Here is a 13,877-nt window from a genome sequence, read left to right on the forward strand (position 1 = left end):
TCACCTCTCAGCTTCCTGCCCTTAAACTCTTCTCACTCCCCATCGTGCAAATCGCCCTGTTCTGTCCCAACAAAAGGGGAATCACAGCATCATCTTCACCACCATCCACTACCTGTCCCAGCAGCCACCACCAGCACATAAGAAACACAATAGTTTATTAACAACTCTACAGTACTTTTTTTTTTTCCCCTTCAGTTGAAATTGCTATTATTTCTGTACATGGTGCTCCTCTGCCAGAGAACACCAAGCTATTTACAGGCTATTTACAGAGACAGGGCTAGCAGCTCTTCAGTATCTCCTCCAGCTTGAGCATGTCCATGGGGGTGACTTTGGCAACCTCAAAGAAAACCCTGGAAGGAACCACATTGTCTTAGAGCTCAGCCACAGCCCTGACCCCACCCCTCAGGCTCACTGCAACATCCCGGGGTGCAAACTGGTGGTGCCACCCTCCCCAGAGGAGCAGAGCCCCGTGATGCTCACCGGTTTGAGTACTTGGTGCGCACGGCCTTCAGTTTGTCACGGGGCTGGTATGTGAGCAGGAAATTCAGCCTCTTCACCAGGGGATGCAGGTCCTGGGAGCTGTACCCACTGTAGTACTCCAGCGTGGGGGTCTGTACAAGGACAGTGGGGCTGACTTGGATCCTCTGCAATGGCTGTGCCATCAACTTTCCTTCTACAGCCCCCCCAAACCTGAGCACAGCCCAGAGCATCACCCCCACACACCAGTCCATCCACTCCCACGCCCACTGTGTGTTTTGGGGTGCCTCACAGGGGGGAAAGCAGGTTGGGCAGGCACTTACCCAGCCACCAAGATTCTTCATGATGAGAGCCAGCAGCAGACAGCTGGCAGCCAGCTTAGAGGGGCTCTCCCGGGCATAGTCATACTCCTGCAGGGTCATCTCGCAGAGGAAGCGGGCCAGTGTCAGAGTCTCCATGGTGGCACGGGCACACTGCAGCCAGGCAGGCAGGGAGAGCCTCAGCCTTCCAAGCAATGCTGCTCACTCCCCACACAACCTTTTTTGAGATCTAGTACACTGCCCCTGGGACACAGACCCCACACCCCTTCCTGCCACAGACCCCTCTATCCTGGTGGGCTTCTGGCTCCCCTCCTTACTGCCAAGGGGAGCCCCAGGGATGCCCACGGCCACCCCAGGGAGCCCACACAGGGGGTGCCTGCGGACACATTGACATCTCCCCCCTAACCCACAGAGCCCACCTTGGCAAAGCGTCGCAGGAACTGGTATGCGATGGGGATGTTGATGTCAAACTTGAGGGTGTTGAGGATGCTGATCTCCATAGCAATGAGCTCTTCCCGCTTGTAGGCATCATCACAGATGTAGAGGAAATCATCCACGCAGGGTGGGCAGCGCTCCTGCTGGGGCAGGACTGCTCAGCACCCTCACAGTGCACAGGAAGTCCCACCAGTCTGCAGGCCCCCTAAGGGCTCCTGCCCTGCCAGACCCCTAGAGGGCTGTCAGCACATTCATGTGTTGTCTACACTGCCCCAGCTCCTGGCTATAACCCCAAACCTTGATTGCACAAGGTGAACTCGGGTGTCTTGGTGGTCTCTGCAAAGCAGAGGGGAGCCAGGTCTCCAGTGACACCAGGAGATGGGATCCAGCCCACCAAGACTGCACTCACAGCCCTTGGGATAGGAAAGGGTGACATGATGGCAGGCATGCTGCCCCAGCAACTCTAAGGGCTGTGGCCTGGCATCACAGGACTCTGATCCTCTTCAATAACCCATGAGGACCAGAGAGGCTCAGCCCCCTCTGCCCCAGCACCCCAAGATGGCACATGAGGAGTCACCTCAAATTTGGAGGCAATGAGGATGGCAGTGGAGCCAATGAGCTGCAGCTTGTCTCTCGTGCTCACCACCTCCACCAAGTAGTGGTCCACCAGCTTCACAGCCAGGTACAGCGTCTCATGGTTCAGCTCAAAGTTCTCCTGCAAGGATGTGGGCAGGGAGGGGCATGAGGGGGTGTCAGGCAGAAGCTAGACCCACCTGTGTCCCCCAGGTTCCCTCACAAGCGTCAGAGGCTTCCACAAGCCAGGCTGGGAGGGATGCAGGCTCATTCCCAGCCTGCAGAGTGAGAAGATCAGCTCTGCACCAAGGACACCGAGGTCCCACCCCAAAGGCAGGGTGGGGATTGCTCTGCAGAAAGCTGTGCCCCTCCCTGTGCCCATGTACCTGCACATCCACCATCCAGTCCACCAGGATGGCACGCATGTCCCCACTGATGTCTGTCTGGTTCTCCATGTAGTTGGGGAGAATGAATTTCTCCTGCCAAGGAAGCAGCTGTCAGGGACTCTCCAGACACCACCATCACCACCCTCAGAGGAGCCCACTTCCCACCCCAGGCATCACCCACCTCTCTTCCCCTCATGTACTCAAAGATCTCCTTGGCGTACTCTGCGTTGGCATAGGGGTCTCCCAGCTGTCCCTTGTCGATGTCCTCCACTGCAGGGAGCTGGGGGGACAAAGGAGGCAGGGGTGAGGGGAAAGCCCCAAGTTCTGCATGTGCTGGTGACCCTTTCAGGGCAAGGCTGCTGCACCCTGCATCCCTTTCCCCATCTGCCCCCAACACCTTCCAGCCAGCACCCTGCTCCTTCCCACAGGAGCTCTTCTGAAGAAAGAAGGTGCCAAGGTTTACACCCTTCCCAGCTTCTCATCATACTGTGGCCCCAATATCTCTGAGGTCCAAAGCACTGCCTGGTGCCCTGGCATCACCAGCATCCTCAGGAAGAGACTGGGAGCCAGCTGCAGCCCAGGACCCCTGCCCTGCTCTTCTGAGGCTTCAGTACCTGCACAGGCACTGGCTCCTCTGGCACAGGATCCTGCCTGGGCTCTGCAGGAGCCTCTTTTGGAGAAGTTTTCTTCATTGACCTAAGAAGGACAAGAGTGTAAATTACTGATGGAAGAGGGCCACATCTCCTGGCTGCTTCAGAAAGGGGCTAAACCACCCTTAAAATATGGGCTGAAAAAAACCTTTAAGATCATAGAGTCTAACTTTAAACTCAGCACTGTCAAATCCACCACTAAACCATGCTCCCAAATGCCACATCTCCATCTCCCTCTAAACAACTTCAGGCACAGACTCCATTTCCCTAGGGAGCCTGTTCCAATGTTTGATAACCATTTTGGTGAGGAAATTTTCATTAATATCCCCATCTAGACCTCCTCTGGCACAACTTAATGCCATTTTATCTCCTGGGTGCTCTCTCCACCTGGCTCCAGATCTCCACTGCCCAGAGGAAGGCTCCACCACTGCTTGCTCTTCCCCATGGGACAGGTTTTCAGGTGTTGACCTTGTAGAATGCCCACTGCCCCAGTCCTTGTCCCCTGTTTTCCCCAGCTACTCACTTTTTCAGGTTGATCTCATTGTTCTTGGCCACTGCCAGGGCAGCATGGGCCCTCTGTGCCTTGTGTGGTGCCACTTTCACAGCCTCCTTTTTCTGTGCCAACACTTGGTTCTTGTGAGCCTGTTTGGGTGAGCATGGGGTGTCCAAAGGGAAGCAAGATGTTTCCCACGTGGAGAACTCTCCTCCCCTTGACAGGACACTGCAGACCCCCATTCTGTGCTGCAGGGGATACTCAGCCCCACCCCCATGGGGGGAGCTCACAGAGAGCTCCAAAGCCCCAGTCCCCACAGAACCACTCACATTGGTGATGTCCCCAAACGCCGACCTCTTCTTGGGCCCACCTTGGGGTGAGGATGGAGACCTCTTGGCCTGACAGCTCTCCTCCTGCAACAGAGGCTGTTAGGAGATGGGGGGCAGCTGCCTCCCAGGAGGGCCACACACCCCTTGCCTGGCTCAGGACTCACCTTCTCAGGGCTGGCATTCTCTGCAGAAGGGCCCACCTTGGCTGCTCGGGGCTGCTTGGTGCTCACCATCTTGGCATTGCGTGGCAATGGCATCTTCTCCTTTGGCTCTACCAGCAAGCTAGGAGCAGAGCAAGGCTGGATGTTAGCAGCTGCCTACCCCCAGGGACACGCTGACTGCCCAGGGACAGAGCTACTGAACACTTGTCCTTCCTCTGTGGGTAGCACAGCGAGAACAGAATCCAGACTGCTTCCCCGAGGCAGCCCAGGGGAGGTTGCAGGGAAAGACCGGGGGGCTGCACATGGCTGCACATGGCAACCCCACCACAAGCACCCTGCTGGGAGAGGGGAAGGGCAGCTCCCAGCCTCCCGCACACCGGGGAAGGATGCACGTGCTCCTGCCCCTTCCGAAGCACCGGCGGGGGGCCCAGGAGTACCCCCGCCCCCCAGGAGAACGGGAGGCCCCGAGACAGGGATCTGGCCTTCCCCGGGGCAGTGATGAAGAGGCCCATAGGGTGATACAGAGCCTATAGAGAGGGTGATACCGAATTTACGGGGCGGGGGTGAGCGGTCGACACCCTCGGGGGACGAAAGGTCCAAGCATTCAAAGTACTCCCCACCCAGCAGCCCCCCACCCAAGCCGCGAGCCCCCCTCCCCCGCAGGGCTCAGGGATGTGGGGGTTGGGGTCCCGGTGCCGCTCACCCGCCCCGGTGCCGCTCACCCGCCCCGGTGCCGCTCACCCGCCCCGGTGCGCTGCGCCCCCGGCCCCGGCGCTTTTGAAAGTAGCAGCTCGGCAGCGGCTGGAGAGCACTGGCCGAGCGCTGCCCAATCAGAGGGAGGGGCGGGGACAGAAGGTGGCCAATCAGCGGGAGGGCAAGGATGCGGTTGCTAAGGGGCCGGACGGCAGGATTTAAAATTCATCCTCGGCGGCCAATAGGAAGGCGGCACTGCGGAGGGGGGCGGGGCGCTCCGGCCCAGGCGGGCGGTGATTGGTGGAGCCGAGCCCTTTAACAGCGTGCCGCGGGGGCCGATGGGAAGGTGTCATGGCGGCCGACCTTGGGAGGCGGTGGGGCTGAGGGTGTGTGGGAGCCGCCCCCGGGCTCGGCAGTGGCTGCGGGCAGGGGTTTAACGTGTCCCAGCGCCGCTTAACGGAGCGATGTGTTGCGGATCGCCCCGTTACTTCAGGCAACGCCGGAGCTAACGAGGAACAAACGGGCGTTGTAACTCACTGCAAGGCTACGGGTGGTGTTGGTCTCTCACCAGAGATCTGATCCTGGGGAAGTGTCTCGGCCTGGAGGGAGTCCTGTCCTGGTCTCTGCCCAGGAGACATGGCCCTGCAGCCACGGGAAGGCTCCTTCAGTCTGCCGTGTTCGTGGGATAGCGTGGGTGGCTCACAGCCAAGTTACATCAGTTTGGAGAGGTGTGTGTGGGACTCCTTGTGCCCACAGCCACAGTGGAACGGCTCTGGGGCACAGCATGGCCACGGGGTGCTTGCAGGGCTGGTGGGGCTTTAAACGTGGGTCCAGCAGATCTGAAGTACCTTCAGTTCCCCAAACTGGTTGGGGCTGCTGTGGTTCCAGCTCGTTCCGTTTCCTCCTCGGCCACTTGTCCTCTCTAGCCCCACGTCCCCTCGTGCTGCCACTACTGCCCCTGGCTTGGGAGCTCCCCAGGTTTTGCTCACCATCAGTGTGAGATCCTCCTGGGATTCGAGTGTCTGCCTCCCCTTGTACGTGTTGGCGCAGCACACGCTCCAGCCAAAAACACGAGTCAGATTCATACCCACCAGGGAGACAAAGCTGGGCTGCATCCCACTGTGGATGGAAACAGAGTGTGTTGGCCTGTGGGATAAGATTCCCCAGCCAAAACCCCCATCCAAGTCTGCCTGGAGGGTTTTGGGTGAGCTGCCCACTTAGGGGCAGGTCTGTGTCTGCCTGGCCTGCCCAGGCTTGGCAGGGGGGAACCAGCTTTTCCAGTCCCATGCTGGCACTTGAGAGGCTCTTGGGAAGCCTGGCCTCACTGCAGGGGCTGGGACCACACGTGCAGAAATCCCCCCTGCCTGTCAGGGGGTACAGGAGGAAGGAGCAAGAAGTTGGTGCTGCCGGTGCTGCTCCAGTCCAAGCTGGAGGAATGTCTGTGCTCTCAGTGCTGCCATCATGCAAGGATGCTGGGGGCTGGTTTGAGGTGAGAGCCCGCCAGACACTCCTCAGGCTCTGTCATCCCTCAGCAAACTCCCTGGGTCAGGCTGGATGCTGATCCTGGTGCCCATCACAGCCCCCTCTTGCTTCACTCAGCCCAGGCACTTCATGTGCAGTAGCAGATAGAAAAACAGACCCTGGCATGTGCTCACTCAAGAGTGTCTGTGCCTGGAGTGTCTGTGTTGTGAGAGGAGCTGGATTGTAGCTTCCATCCAGCTCCTTCCCACAGCACTGCAGAGCCCGTGCTGCCTTCAGAAGTGGAGCAGCCCCTGGACCCAGCAGCCCCTCTGCACAGCAATGGGGGATGTTTGCCCTGGGGCTCCAGACAGAGCCTGGAGCTCCAGAGAAGGAGTCAGGGCAGAGAAGCTCCTGGGTTCATGGGATCCAAGCAGAGTGCTTTTCCCCCCTTCCCCAGGCTAAACTCTCATCCTTTCCCATGCTAAAACAAGCCAAACTTGTTGCTCTGTGTGGCCCAGCACCAGAACACCGGTGGAAGGTAAAGAAAGAGCTGATCCACGTGGGGCAAGCTGAGCTTCACTGCTTCCTTCCCCCGAAACTTCTTCCCCTATTAATGGCAGAGGTCAGGGAGGGACACGCTGTCTCTGAGCTGTTGCATTTATTTACTGAGAAAAGCCCCTGTGAGGTAACCCTGGGGCTGTCCTGTCTGCAGGAGAAGCATGAATAAAAGCACAGAGCAAAGCAGGGGACAAACACCATCGGGGAGGTGGGATCCAGCATGGCACTGAGCTGCTGGCACCCTGGGTGCAGCTCCCCCAGGACAGCACCTGCAAGATACACAGCAGGGCTCGGGTGTGCTGGGGGAGCAATGCTCACCATACTCTTCCACCCTCACCCCCAGTATCCTCGCCCACCTTGGCCATTTCTGTTGCCAGCACGCTGCCCAAGGGTTTAGGGGTGTGTAGAGCACCAGGGCTGGTTGCCAGCACCCAAGAGCAAACAGGACCAAACAGCCTGAGAGGGCTTAGGGTGGGCTCAGTGTGGCCCAGCAGGGTTAAGGAGTAGAGCCAGCGGCGCTGAGCCAAGGGCAGGGAGGTTAGCTTAGGGTTAGCAGCATGTTTGTGGCAAAGGAGCCAGTGGACCCCCAGCCATCCCGCAGCTCCTTATCATGTCCAGTGGCTACATCTTGCCTCTAGGTTTGGGGTTTCCAGGTGGGTTGATGGCCACAAAGGTCCTGTCAGGGCCTTGTTGCCACTCAGGATGCCCATGCACACTGAGGAACCCAAACTCTTTTGACTCCCCAGTTTTGGATCGCACTTTGTTTCCAACCTTGCTGCTGTCTGGCCCTTTCATTCCAGTTCTTATTTAGTAGCTGATTTAATCTTGTGGATGGCGTATGGGCTCGATTCCTTAGGCATCCAGATCTCCTCCCCGCCATGGCCCTGGTGCTCCACTGCTCCCTCCATGGCTGCTGTCAGCTCGGGGCCAAAGATGCTGTCAGTGGCCCGGTAGGTGCGGGTAAGGCGGCGGAAGGAGGAGTCCGAGGAGCTGTCATCAGGAAGATCTTCGTCCTGGTCATCCCGCAGCTTGGTCCTGCTCAGCTCTGGGTCTTTGAGACCCTCCCCCACCTCCTGGAGGAAGGTTGTTTTGGGGCTGATGATGCACAGTAGGAGCATGAGGCCTCCGGAGACCCCACAAAGAAAGTAGAGGCCAACTTTCTCTGGGATACCTGTGGGGCAAAGAGAGACAGCAGGGTACAGCGGCCTCCACAGCCTGTGAGGTACCAGAGCCTAAAAACCTCTCTGTTGGGCATGGGAGGAAGAGGAGGGGAGCAGAGGTGCCCTCAGCACCCAGTCTGCAGGGGCAACACAGACCCTGCCTCAGGAAGCATCACCCAGAGCCTCACCAGCACCCACCAGTGTCCCAAAATGCCCCTTGCCCCATGGGAAACCTGCAGTGGGAGGCAGGGTAGGCAGCACGGTGGGAGGAATCATCCCACACTGACTTCCCCTGGTAAGGGAGGTGTTTGCCTGCAGAGGTGCTGGCTGTCAGTGCCCCTGCAGACAGAGCAGGAAGGAAAGAGACCCAGTGGGTAACAGTCAGAGACTGAAGATCTGTGGGCAGAACTGCAGCAGCACAGGGATCTGGAGGCTTGTTCAACCTCTGAGCCCCCCCCCCTCAGACCAGCATGGGTACCAGCTGTCCTCACTTGTGTGCCTGCTGGAGGGGTCTGGCTGCCTCTGAGCCAAACCTTGGGTGAATAGGGGCCATCACAGGACCTGAGCCACCCTCCCAAGTCCATCCCACTCCCCTGGGTGCTGCATGAGAGCTGGTGAGGGCACGTACCCCAGAGGTGGGCAAAAACTTCCAGAGAGCTAGTAAAAATCATCCGGTCTTCCCGGAGCTTGGAGAACCTGGGCCCTTTGTACCAGCCACCTGCAGCAAACAAGGGGATGCAGGCTGAGACGAGGTGGTCCCCAGCACCCCACTGGCTGCCTCCTTCCCCACCCCATACTCTGTCCTTCCTGCACAAGTGCTGCTCTTCCCTGTGGGTCCTCCTCTCCACTGCTCCCAGCAGACCACAGACAGGGACACTGACCCTTGGCTTCACCCAGGGGAAGCAATGCTGGATGGAGCTGCAGGGCTCATGCCAGATGGGGGCACCAGGGGCACACACAGGCCAGGGAAGGGGCAGTTCACCTGTTGGGGCATGGACACAACTCCACACTGCTTTTGTCATAGCCTCCCCCTCCCCATTACCATGCATGTAGTCTGAGAGCAGGAAGGGGTCTGAGGTTTCAGGGCCCACCTCCTCCAGCAGCTGCTTGGGCACTGCAGGGAGAGCACATGCAGAGCATCACCACCCTGCTCATCCCCAGCAGCCCTCTGATCCTGCTGGTCTGGTACAGGGTGGGCACGGTGCTCCCCGTCCTGCGGGGGCTCTCACCACAAGTGTAGGAGACTCGCAGCTGTTTCTTCATGCCGGGGAGGCACGGATCCCCAAAGGTGGCCTGGTCAGCAGCCACGGTGCAGTTCGTCTTGCGGTGGCACTTCTTGGAGACTCTCCGCAGGGCGTCCGGAGCCAAGCACTCTGCAGAGACACGGGTCATGGACCCACGGGCAGACCCTTGCCCCCGGGCACCAGCCAGATGGGGCAAGGTACAGCCTGACAGCATCTTTGTGCTGTGTTGTCTGCAAAGTCCCTGGCCCCAGTTCTGGCTTTAACTGTTCCTGCATACCTATATGGGGCGCCCCGGTGTTCAGGGCATCACACTCCGGTTTGCCCCGCAGGAATCGTCCGTAATTTGCAGAATAAATGGCCAGGACAGATTTTGGTCGGCACTGCAGCTTTAGCTTGTTGTTCTCACACACGGTCTTGACCCGATGGTTCCCTGGGGAGTGACATGGCAGAGCACCCCAATGCATCCTGGAATCACCTGCAGCCCCCTCCTCCCTTAGCTCCAGCAAGAATCTGAGAGCTGCCAAGGGCAGGGCTGGAGGTCTGCGAGACACGGAAACAATTTGGCTGCTCTCTCTGTCCCTTCCCAAGCAGCCGGGGCCAGGGGAGACCCCATGCAGCACTGCCCAGACCCTGCTCCACCTCACCTGGCCGGCACTTGTAGGATGCAATGAGGTACTTGTGCGTCCCAGGGCACGGGTCCGGCCCAAAGACCTGGCTGTGCACTGAGAACTGGCACCATTGCTGGTCCTGGCACTCATCCTGCAGCTTCTGTGGAGCAGCAGAAGATGGTCGGGGAGTCCTGAGGCACTTGTCCCCTCGTCTCCCTCGGCGCTGTCACCAGGCTCAGGGAAATGTCCTGCTGCCCCCCAGAGGTGTCCTGGGGCTGCTCACACGCCCCGCCCGCCGCAGTCACCTTCTTCATGTGTTATTCCTGAATCAGTTCCTCCCCTGCATCCCTGCGGGGCTGGGTGCCTGCTCTGCCAGCACCGCGACACAACACCCGTGTAGCCATGCACACCGACACAGTCCCGTGCACTCACACAGCGCCCCGTGTAATGCCCACGCGTGGCCACCAGATGGGGAGGGTTGTTGCCACCAGCGTGGCAGGGAGGGCCCCAGCTCTGTTCTCCAGAGGTGCATGGCCGAGATTTGCAGCAGCAGCAGCAACACCACAGCTAGTATTAGCATAGCATTAGCATTCGTATTCCCACCCCATCCCTGCAGCCCCGTCCCGCTTACCAAACCCGGCTGCGCTCCCAGCCCCAGCCTCGGCCTCCACCAAGCCCGCTGGGCCCTGCGGGATGGCTCCAAAACCTCCTGCCCCACCCTAGCACCCACCGCAGGAGACCTCCCTCCACTCTTATCTCCCAAAAACGCTCCGGGAAAAGGACCCCGAGGCCGTGTCCCGGCCCCGATGGCTGCAGCCTCCTCGAAGTGTGGATCCCTGCCCTTACCAGGTGTGCGGTGGTGGAGGAACACTGGGTGCTCTCCTGGGAGCACTGCCAGGGCTGGGGCAGAGGTTGGGGCTAGGCACACGACGCCCGTAGAAGGCACTGAGGATGCTGATAGTGGTCTTGTGAGGGCAGATGATGAGGAGCTGCTCACCATCACAGGTGTGGGTGGTGTGGTTCCTCAGCACCTTGCGCAGGTACCCTGGGAGGGGACAGCATGGGCAGAGTCATCTGGAGGAGGCATTGGAACCACAGCACTGGCAGTATTTAGGGTCCCATCAGCCGGTGGCAGTGAGGACACCCTGAGCTGGGGCAGTTATGGAGCAAACAGGACCAGAGCAGGACCCTTTTCTCACTGAATTTCCAGCACAGGGTATTTCTCTCTCTTTTAATCCTGCCTGGTTTGTGGCCCAAATCACCAATTTGTGGCTTTCCTAATAAAAGACTGTAAGGTGGGGCTGTCCTGCCCAGCCTTTAAGAAGGTTTAACAGGCAGCTATCAGTTGTGATTGGCACCAGGTGTGCTGGGCCAGCGAGGAAGCCATTTCTGCAAAAGCTCTGCAAGCTTCTAGGGGTTCTCTGAGCAGGCACTAGTTGCTGGAGGGTGTTGAGGAAAAAGGAAAAGCTGAGAAAAAGTGATGTGTAGGACTCAGTTTGCACCAGGTGTTTGAATAAAACAAAACCAGAGGGGAAGCACTGGGGACAAGGTAGCTGCCAGGCAGGACCCTGGGCTGTGCAGGTGGGTCACAGCCCCAATCCCCACTATGGGGAGACTTGCACCCCAGCCCAGTGCTGGGGTCTAGGGCAGGGCACGTGTGGAAATGCTGGCTCCCAGCTGCAAACTGGTGCCAGGCTCAGCTGCACAAAGGGCTCCTTTCATCTTCCCTGCTGCCGCTAACCCTTTTGCACCCGTCATTTGTATTTCAAAACCAAGGCTCAAGCAGTGCCACAGGGACAGAGGTTTCTCCATCCCACCATTTTGGAGCAGTGAGCAGTTGCGAAGATGGAGGTGGCTTTTTTTTTTTGTGAACCGCAGCAAGGAGGCTGCAGGCAGATTTTTTTTAGCAATTCCGGTTGCCTGCTGGTGCGACTGACTCAGTCTCTGGTGTTGTGGTTCTGCAGTTAGCTCTGCCCAGACGAAATCACATCCTGCTGCCCTCGGCAGCATCCTGCTGGGCTCTGGTGCGTCCCGGGCCTGGCAGCGCACAGTGGAAGGTATGCGTGGTGATTTCTAGCAGAGAGGAATGGCAGCCCCCTGAGTGCCCAGCCTGCCAGCACCCATCCTGACTGTCTCAAGCACTGGGGCATGGAGGATTCCAAATTTCTGCCTCTACTACACCTCATAAGGCTCATAATGGTGCTCTTGGGAGAGGATCTGGCCTTTGCTGTGCCTCGTGGCAGTGCACCCAGCAGTTCCACAGCTCATGGGTGGCTTTATCTGGGGACTGTAGCCACCAGCTCTGGGCAGGGCTGAAGCCCATCTCTTTCCTCACCTCAGAGCAGCAAGACCTCCCAGGAGAGCCCTGAATGCTCCAGAACCCTTCAGCTCCACACACCACCCAGGATGTGCATGGGCTGTTTTCAGATCCCAGCCCTACTGTGGGGATAAAAAAACCCAGTTTTTGGTTTTTTCCACGCTCCTTCTGGCTTGCACTGGCTAGTACCCTTCCTGTCCTCACCTCACCAACCCGGCTGTGGCTTTGCCCTCCCCTCATGCTGGTCCCCAAAATCCCTCATCGACCCGACTCACCGGAGAGCTCCGGACTGGCCTCCAGCCCCACAGCCAGGCACAGGAGGACCAGGGCTGCTGCTGGTTCCACAAGCATGGCCATGGTGCAGCCACTGCTGGCTCTGCTTTGTTGGCTGGTCCGGTCCTCAGCAGCAGCTGGTGCTGGGGCTGGCATCCCACAGGACAATGGCTCATTCTCTGCCCTGCCAAAGTGCTGGGGGTGGGCGGGTGCCTCTGTGCCTGCTCTTTGTCTGCAGGGCAAGGGGCTGCTCTGGACACTCTCAGCACAGGGACACCTCCCCCGGCGAGGGAGGGACATGTTTTCCAAGGCACTCCATGGTGGGTGGGTGGGTTCCATGCCTTGGCATCACTGGTGGAGAAACCAGCAGCCCCTTCCCTCCCACCTCCATTCCCCCTGAGCAGAGGGATGGGGCTTGTCAAGGTTTCCAATGTGCCCACCACTTTCTCACGGGTACCATGCAGCAGAACCTGGATACACCATGGGTGCTGTAATCTCCATCTTGACATATGTCCAGCCATTCACCCTTTGAAGAGGAAGGGAAGGGCTGCCTGTGCTGCCTTCCGAGCCAGCTGTTCCTGCAGAAAGCACAAATGCCTTCCTTGAATCTAATACTGTGGGCAGGGGCCTCTTTGCTGGTACCCTTCTGCCCCACAGCCTCCACATGGTTGCACATCACATCCTCTGACATCATGAGAAGGGCACCATAGTGTCCTTGTGCCTTTCCCCTCCCTCATCAGCATCACTCGGGCAGGGGCAGCAAAGAGGACCAAGGTGGCAGAAGGGACCACCACACATCACAGGGGTCTGGGTGTGGGGAGTGTGACGGTTGCTCACAGAGTGTGAATTCAACCCTCAGCAGAACATCAGGTGGAGCTTCCTGTCCCATCGGGTGGAGTTTCAAGTTCTCCAAAATCTCTAATGGGGTAAATAGAGAAATGCCTGCCAGTCCCTCTTGTGCAACAGGACCAGGAGTAACCTCTGCTCTGGGGAGACCCCCACCCCCAGAGCCTGCAAAATCAATGCCCAGCCTAAGTGCCTTGGAGTGGATGCTTTCTTACCAGAGTTTGATTATTTTTTAAGGAAAACCTGAGCTTACCCGAGCTGGGAGGGAGCTGAGCTAAGCAATTGGGATCCCCTTTTTTGTGCAAAGCTCCGTAACAGCTACAGAGTCCCACGGAGTGAGACAGGACTTACCCAAGAGAGGAATTAAGCTCATGGGTGCTGGGAAGCTGTCTCCCCTGGGATGGCAGCCAGGACCATCTGACTGCAAATGTCTCCCTCCCATCCTGGGGAGGAAAGCAAGCTGGTCATCTTTCCTGTAAAAAAAACCAACCCGGATTCCAGGAACGGGGGGGCAACCCTGGAGCCATCCCTTCCCATCACCCTGACACGCACCGCCCTGGCTGCGCTGCTGGCAGTGATGCTATGGGGTTCCCTGCCGCGCACCAACATGCTCCAGCCTCCTTGCCTTCCCCCGTGGCTGTTTTGCAATCCTCCAGTGCCCTGGCAGCGCTCAGCTGGCTGCAGAGAGCTGGTGGCAGGGAGCCAAGCTGTCCCCTCTCCTTCCCAGAACCCTCACTCTGCTCAGCCCCGCTCCTTGCTGCAGGGGGTGCTCGGAGGAGCCCAAGTGGGGGGCTCTGGGGTAGTGGGCAGGGAGAAGAGCCCACGTGTTGTGATGCAGAAGCAGAAGTGAAGACACCAGGAATCTTGGTTCACCCCTAAGAGACGCAGAAGTG

The 13,877-nt window shown here is 58.7% G+C and overlaps 2 protein-coding genes across 2 annotated transcripts; both read right to left on the reverse strand.

Moving 5' to 3' along the window:
- Positions 1 to 163: 163 nt before the first annotated feature.
- Positions 164 to 3,945, reverse strand: CCNB3 (cyclin B3). Its single transcript, XM_008500093.2, has 11 exons — positions 3,828 to 3,945; positions 3,664 to 3,747; positions 3,365 to 3,483; positions 2,806 to 2,887; positions 2,373 to 2,471; positions 2,192 to 2,284; positions 1,810 to 1,947; positions 1,217 to 1,372; positions 801 to 950; positions 481 to 611; positions 164 to 350 (listed from the first exon to the last, which is right to left on the reverse strand). Exons 1-11 carry the CDS (start codon positions 3,918 to 3,920, stop codon positions 278 to 280), a joined length of 1,218 nt encoding a protein of 405 aa, XP_008498315.1. The 5' UTR covers positions 3,921 to 3,945; the 3' UTR covers positions 164 to 277.
- Positions 3,946 to 6,634: 2,689 nt separating this feature from the next.
- On the reverse strand, positions 6,635 to 13,780 carry LOC103534123 (protein eva-1 homolog C). The gene is given in 12 exon segments (XM_008500049.2): positions 6,635 to 7,707; positions 8,325 to 8,414; positions 8,739 to 8,810; positions 8,926 to 9,069; positions 9,218 to 9,370; positions 9,585 to 9,708; positions 10,395 to 10,438; positions 10,441 to 10,593; positions 12,141 to 12,370; positions 12,579 to 12,716; positions 13,336 to 13,457; positions 13,537 to 13,780. Coding segments are annotated over 9 exon segments (1,302 nt in total). The 5' UTR covers positions 12,295 to 12,370; positions 12,579 to 12,716; positions 13,336 to 13,457; positions 13,537 to 13,780; the 3' UTR covers positions 6,635 to 7,339.
- Positions 13,781 to 13,877: the final 97 nt, after the last annotated feature.

The sequence above is a fragment of the Calypte anna genome, chromosome 4 (assembly GCF_003957555.1).
Source record: "Calypte anna isolate BGI_N300 chromosome 4, bCalAnn1_v1.p, whole genome shotgun sequence".
NCBI classification, from domain to species: domain Eukaryota; kingdom Metazoa; phylum Chordata; class Aves; order Apodiformes; family Trochilidae; genus Calypte; species Calypte anna.

Coding starts and splice junctions, on each gene's coding strand:
- CCNB3 (XM_008500093.2), bottom strand. CDS start 3,920: ATGCCATTGCCACGCAATGCCAAGATGGTGAGCACCAAGCAGCCCCGA. Junction 1,948..2,191: donor ACTGGATGGTGGATGTGCAG/GTACATGGGCAC, acceptor ACATCCTTGCAG/GAGAACTTTGAGCTGAACCA. Junction 1,373..1,809: donor TCATTGCCTCCAAATTTGAG/GTGACTCCTCAT, acceptor CTGCCCCAGCAG/GAGCGCTGCCCACCCTGCGT.